We start from the raw sequence: 7122 nt of genomic DNA, 5'->3' as shown, positions 1-7122 counted from the left end.
AATGAATGAGTGGAAGCCCAAAATCTCTGTAAATGTTTATGAAAATTAATAAAATATAATTATAGAAAAAAAAAGAGTAAAAAATAACCTCAAATAATTTAGAAAATGGGTGACAAACCCATTTTCATGTGAATCCATGAACAGCTATTTCATCAAAGAGGCTATATACGGTAGCACATAGAAAGATGCTAAACATTATCAGTCATTAAGGAAATGCCAATGAAAAACACAGTGGCACATACAGCTAAAATAACTAATAATGGCAGCACCAAGTACTGGTGAGGATGCACAGAAAGTGGATCACTAGAATATCGCTGATGGGAATATTTAAAACCAAAAAACCAACCACCAAAACACTGCCTGAAGATACAATTAGCTAACAACTCAGCAATTTCACTCGTGGATATTTATCCCAGTGGGGGGGGGAAACCCCACACACACATAGGCTCACATAAAAACTTGAACACCATGTTCTGTAGCTTTATTTGCAGGAATTAAAAAGTTGAAAACAATCCAAACAGTCTTCAATGGTGAATAATTCAATAAACTGTGGTACCTTAATTTTTTTGACTACTACTCAGCAATTTTTTTAAAAAGAAGAAAGCACCACTCCTAGGTATATACTCAAAAGGCCTGAAAGCAGAGACTTTTAAAAAAGGAATTGCAGCACTGTTCACAATGGCCAAATGGTAGAGATAACCAAAAAGCCCATCAAGAGATGAATGGATAAATGAAATGTGGTATTAATATATCATGGAAATACCACTCAGCCAGCATGAGAAAAAAGGTCTTGAGGCATCCATCTTCTAGTATGGACGGAGGTAGAAGACATTAGGCTGAACAAAATCATCACAAAAATACAAATATTATAGAATCTCACTTATATGAAAAGAAAAGGCAAAGGGACAGAGACACAAGTGTATTAGTGGTTACCAGGGGCTGATGTGGGAGAAAAGGAGAGATAACAGTGACTGAAAAATAAAACTGATTAATGGTAGGATTGTTAATTGACCTAAATATCTAGGATTGTTAATTGACCTAACAGCTTATCTAGTGTTTCTGTTCTAGTTCACTGTGGAGTACCTAGTGTCTTAAAAGCTTGCATGAGAGGGGAGGGGGGAGGGGGGTGTGCGGGGAGAAGGGTGCAACAATGAATGAATGGAATTCCAAAATCTCTGTAGATGTTCATTGAAATGAAAAAGAAACAAACTAATAAAAAAAAAAAAGCTTGCATGTAGCCATCCAAGGCACAACATTGTCTGTATTCATCTAGAGCAACAGAAGAAGGGCGAGGAATAGGAGAAGGATATAGAATATGTTCATGGACTGTCTCTTTTGCCCTAAGACCAGAAGAACTGGATGGTGCCTGATTGCCATTACTGAACATTTGATGAAAGATTCTGTAGAAGAAAGCCTGCCCTGAGAGGGAACGTAGAACAAATTCTCAAAGTCTCATGAATTCTAGACTCTCTCAAGTCATAGAGGATGGAGATATATCTGTATCTATATATCCCTAAATACACTGAGATATGCTTTAAATCTTGAACAAAAAATATTTCCTAAATTACTTTTATCTTTTTCTGTATTTCTTTTTTTCTTTTTTCCATGCTCTAACATAGATCTTTTTTCCTGTGATTTTTAGTTAAAGTTTACAGAAAGGATAGGTTTTGATTCATTCATTGATACACACTTTCCTCCCTCCCCCAGTTAACTTTGTAATGCATGTCTTGTTCCAAATTATTATACATATAATGTCTAATCATCCATTCCTTTCATATAGTCCTTCCCTTCTCCTATTCCAGTGTAGTGTTCATTATCCATTCTTTTCCTGCTCTTCCCTCCTCCATGTCCATCTTATTTTTATAATCGTAATCGTACGCAGTATTTGTCCTTTTGTGATGGAGATATTTCACTCAGCATAATTCCTTCCAGACTCACCTGTGTTGTATAGTGTTTAATAAATTCATTGTTTTTCAGTGCTGCATTATATTCCCCTAAAGTAATTTTTTTAAAGTTTAGTTAGTGAAAAACATCTGCCTTAAACAGTATGATCTTTTAAGAACTGTCTAAATAGTTCTTGAAAGAGCATAATGCTAGTTCTTAAAATGGCAACACCAACTTGAAAAATTGGATATAAACTTGAGGGGGAAGTAAGTTTAGTTAATGAGGGAAGGACCACTTAAAGGAGAGAACACAACCTGAATGTAATCAATGTCATTAAATTGTAAATGTAGAAACAACTGAATTGGTGCATGTGGTGCTGTGCATATTCTAAACAACAAGAAAAATATAGGAAAAAATGACCTTTGTTACACATGACTTCAATGAATTTCAAGGGAATTATGCTGATTTTTAAGAAAATCCAATAGGCCTGTCTGTTTAGAGATGTACCTCTTCTAAATCATCTATCTTTATTTTTTTACTTCACTTCTGCCTCCTTGCCTTTCTTCTTGGCCTCATCCTCCAAAGAAAGCTTTGGCCTACATTATCGGCCTAGCACTCCAAAAAGACCTCAACCTACACCAAGATTACTCTGAGCAAGACCAGTATTGGTCCTTCTAAGTGCCCCATGCTGTACATTTAAGTCAACTTTCCTAAAAGAACAGAGAAATTTTGTTCATTGTGCTACCTTGGTAGTTTTGGCAATGTCCCCTCCTCCAATCTCTCCTGACTGGTTTAATTCTTTAGCTTGGGTGAGGAGAGCGAACTAGGCTATTGACTTCACATTAACATTTTGGTGTTGATAATTTGAGATCATTCGAGAAGACAGATCTTCCACCACCATTAAAGTAGATGAAAACATCTAATAGACAAGTAAGAAAATATTGGTTTGGGGTTTGTAGCAGACAGAGTCGAAAAAGGTTTAGAGGTTTGTTGTGTGTGTGTTTTTTTAATCTTATTTCCACTACTACCACAGGCAAAAGGCATTCTGTTCTGTTCTCTCTCTGCTCTCTTGGCGTGGAAGGAGTTTAGTAATAAGGAAGAGCACTGGCAACTCAAAGGTGCATGGTTTGCATCCACCAGATGCTCTGAAGAAAAAAGATCAGCAATTTCCTCTCCTGTGATTAACTGCCTCTGAAAACCCACCAAAGGATCAGTTATGAGCCGGTTCCAACTTGACAATATACAACAACAACAATTCAAAGGGTTCTATAAATATGTCATTTATGTAACAGTCTCAAGATGACAAAGTTACAGAGGTGAACAGATTAGTGATTGCTGGAGGTTGCTGGAGGAGGAGGAAGGATGTAACTATAATGGTTACACAAATATACAGGTGAGAGAGTTGTATAAACTGTACCGCTGGTAAAATAGAAATAAGCTCTGAATTGTACCAGTGCCAGTTTCTGGGCTTTGATACTATGCTCTAGTTATTTAAAATGTTGAGGAGCCTAGTGATACAAATGGTTACATAGTGGCTGCTAACTGAAAGTTTGGCAGTTTCAACTCACCCAGCAGCTTTGCAAAAGAAACTCAGAGATCTCCTCCATAAAGATCACATCTAAGAAAATCCTATAATGAGTTCTAGTCTGGCATATGGGGTCACTATGAGTTGAAATCAACTCAATGATACCTAATACCACCACCTTGTAAAATGTTACATGCTGTACCTCTCTGTACTATTTTTGTCGTTTTCTGCAAATCTAACTATTTAAAATTTTTTAAGCTGAAAAATATATAAATAAATAAAATGGCAGATTCTCATATGAGAATGTGTCAACATGCCAAAGAGAATTGTGAACAAACAATATCTGGCTATATTTTAACTATTCTCTATTATTCTTTTTATGCACCTGTAGGCAACTTCTAACATTTTTTAAATTTAAAATAAAAAAAAAATCACCCATGAATTTAGATGGGTGATTATTTAGTTCCATATAGTCACATTCCCAAAAAAGTATATCATCAATCCAAATTGTTATAAAACTTTCTACATGAAACTATGTACCCATTCGAATTCCTTCAGTGGTCTCCTCCCTATGATGCCATGTGAGAGAGCTTGCTGCAACTAAGGGATGCTCAGTTGCCTCCCATGCTGCTTTGGCCCTACCCCAAGTAGAAGCCATCATGGAGTAGACTCAGGAATCTCTTACCTGTTGAGGTCCCAGATTCTTAGGGGTGAGAAGTGGCCACAACAAGCCGTCCCCGTCACAAAGGAGCTGCCAAACAAAGAACAGAGTCAGACCTGGCTTGTCAGAACCTGTGTTGCAAACAGCTACACTATCAGAAATGTCCTCTTCATTTTCCAGGGGATCAAGTCGTTAAGTCAGAATGAGAAAAGTACCCAAGAGGGCCAACAGAGTTGCTGTGGGAAGACAGCTGGGAGGACAGTGAGTGCTGGACCTCCTAGAGCTGCCTGGCCAGAGAACCCAAAGGTGCAAGGGTTTGCTCTGCGGCTCAAACTGAGTGATGTGGGCTTTACTCACCATTAAAGCAGACTCTTTAGATGGGCAGCTCTGAGCCCAAGGTGAATGAGTCTGCAGGGCTTATCTGCATGAACTCAGAGACCAGAATGCCTATGCACCAAAAATCTCCTGGGATGGGGAGCTGAGGGCTGTATGGAGAGGTCTTGGTGGAAGGGAGTGGTGGCTGGAGGGCATTACTGAAGGTTTTAAGAGCTGAGAGAAGATTATAGTATAAGCACAGAGCCAATGTAGACATTCCAAACTGGGAACAGGAAAAATACGGAGAAAATGTCATGGATGGGAGTAGGGGGAATGGGAATGTGTGAGGCCAGGCTGCCAGGTCACTGAGAGAGAGAGAGACAAAGTTAGAAGCCAATGACAGCTGCTACCTGAGGCAGGTGAGAAGGGGCGCTCTTAACAAGGGCAGTGCCTCTTAACCTGTCTGGAAGTTCACCATGTATAATCTGTACTACTTCGACTTCAAGTGGAGGCACACACCCAGCGTAAATGATCAGTGCAGGGAGCCAGGGTAACTGTGGTGTTAGGACTAGAACTTGAACCAAGTTAGACCACTCCTTTGTTGGTGGACTTGGCTGGGGTGGTGGGTGGGGGTGGGGAGAAGCCTTCAAGAAGGAACCTTAGGCTCGAAAACTGAAACAGCAAGCAAGAAGGTTGAAACCAGTAGTGTCACTCAGGAGCCCTGGGGCAGGGACGGGCCATGTCCCTACATGTCTGGTGAGGGGAGGGAGTGGGTCTGGACATACTAATGACATGTTAGCTATGTGAGGGTAGCAGCCCATCTGCCTGGCCCCAGTCCAGCACCTGTGGCTCTCTGATCCCCAGCACGTCAGTGAGGACAAGAATTTTCAGTGAGGCCAATCAAGAAGCCAGCGGTTTGGGCCCTGGTGGGGAGCCTGGCCTAGCAGTTGCCGGTGGGAGGGATGTTAATGAGTGTATAGGCCAAGCCACTGGTTCACAATAACAATCACGAAGCAGGTGTCTGCTTTCCAACCCCAGGCTAATAAGGCCATGTGTGCCACCCTGGGCGTCCTGCCTCAAGCCAAGACTTCCTCTAGGACAGCTCTCTCCACTAAACTAGAGAGCGGCAGTGCCAACACAGCCATGTCCTCATGTCCCAGATGACTCCCAGCCTGGGAAGCAGCCACTGGACACTGAAGCCCCAAAGTACAAAGCCAAGAGGTGTTGCCCTCCCGCCCTCCCCCACCCAACATTTTTCTCCTTAGGGTAATCCATTAATAACTGGTAAAGCCAATTACTGTGGGTTGGAAACATAATAGCCACTTGGAAATCATTCGAGCGGGCAATTGGGCTCTCCAGACTTTTGAGGGGTGGGGGTGGGCAAGGGGCGCCAGCATTGACACACAGACATCTCTCAAGGAGGCTTGTGGCAGGCCCCTGACTGGCCACAGGCCTAAATTAGCGTCAAGGTAAGTCAATAGAGAAGAAGTGGGAGGAACCTGGAACGTTAATCCCCGCCACTCCCCCGGCTCTGACCTCCCAGCAGGCTGGGTGTGGGAGGGAGAAAAACGGGCAGCTGTGAACACCTTCCCAGGGACCCATGTCCTCCCTCATTCCTGCCTCACACTGTCGGCCCTGTCCACCTGCCACCAAAGCAGGACTGCCTCTTACCTTCATGTGCTATGAAGAACTCTGTTAGCTGCCTGCACATGGCACCCATACTGTTTCTTACTGCAGTCACCCTTTCTCTTTGCCTGACCAGGGCAGAGGCCAAAGTATTCTGGTATTTAGGAGACTAAAAAGGTGTAGTTGCATTGGTTGCTGGGCGCTATGGAGTCAACTCTAACTCAGAGCAACCCTCAGTTGTTGTGTTTGGCACTGAATTGGAACCAACTCATGGCTGACCCTCCAGCAGGTTTTCAGATGGAGTAAATCATATGGAAGGAGATTGCTCACCCTTCTCACACGGAACAACGGATGGATTTGAACCTCACGCTATTAGGATTGCAGGGCAGCTTCTTATCACTAGGCCACCAAAACAGTCTATTAATGATATTAATTATAATTCATTAATTATATTCATCATGAGGAGTAAAACTGCCCATCACGTGTCCTAGGCAGAAATCCTTAGGTCAGGGGAATCAGGGCACTAGGATTTCCTTTCACAGAGCTGGTGGTGGGTGTAAACCATTCATCTTCCAGTCACCAGCTGAACACTTGACCACTGTGCCACCAGGACTCCTTTAATCAAATTTAACCCTCAGTGAAAACCATCTGCACACCAGTGACACACATTTTGAGCCAGGTCATACTGGGAGAACTTGCACCAGAACTTACACCACAGGGATACCCACACCGTAGGGACAGCCCAGGACTCTAGGGGTCAGGCTGGTTCTCCGAATACTCCCCAGCACTTGGGCATACAACAACATACACTCCAGCAAGCCTTTAGGGAGCATGAAACAGAACCCCACAGACCCTCTGCATTTAGTTGAACGATCAATAAGTAAGGTATGTCCAAGTGAAATCTCTCTAGAGTTTGCAACAAAGATATTGAGTAGAGGCAGAAAAGGAATTCACTACCCTGAACACCAAAATGATGCCTTACATAACAGTGTGTCCACAGGGTAGACATTATTATTCCTTTGGTGGCCTAGTGGATCAAGAGATGGCGCTGCCAACCCAAAGACACATGGTTCTAATCCACCAGCTGCTTGTTGGGAGAAAGACTGGCAAT

At 42.4% G+C, this 7122-nt stretch overlaps 1 protein-coding gene across 1 annotated transcript in view; it reads right to left on the bottom strand.

Annotated features, from left to right (window-relative positions):
• The window catches only part of FBXW4 (F-box and WD repeat domain containing 4), a 104553-nt gene that overhangs the window by 11475 nt on the left and 85956 nt on the right, over positions 1-7122 (bottom strand). Inside the window, exon 6 of the mRNA XM_006880009.1 lies at positions 4095-4160. Within this exon, the coding sequence (XP_006880071.1) occupies positions 4095-4160 (66 nt within the window). The remainder of the gene's footprint in view (positions 1-4094; positions 4161-7122) is intronic.

This window comes from Elephantulus edwardii, unplaced genomic scaffold (genome assembly GCF_000299155.1).
Source record: "Elephantulus edwardii isolate Elephantulus edwardi_28Jun2011 unplaced genomic scaffold, EleEdw1.0 scaffold00006, whole genome shotgun sequence".
Classification (NCBI taxonomy): Eukaryota; Metazoa; Chordata; class Mammalia; order Macroscelidea; family Macroscelididae; genus Elephantulus; species Elephantulus edwardii.
This window is presented reverse-complemented; position numbering and strand designations above follow the sequence as displayed.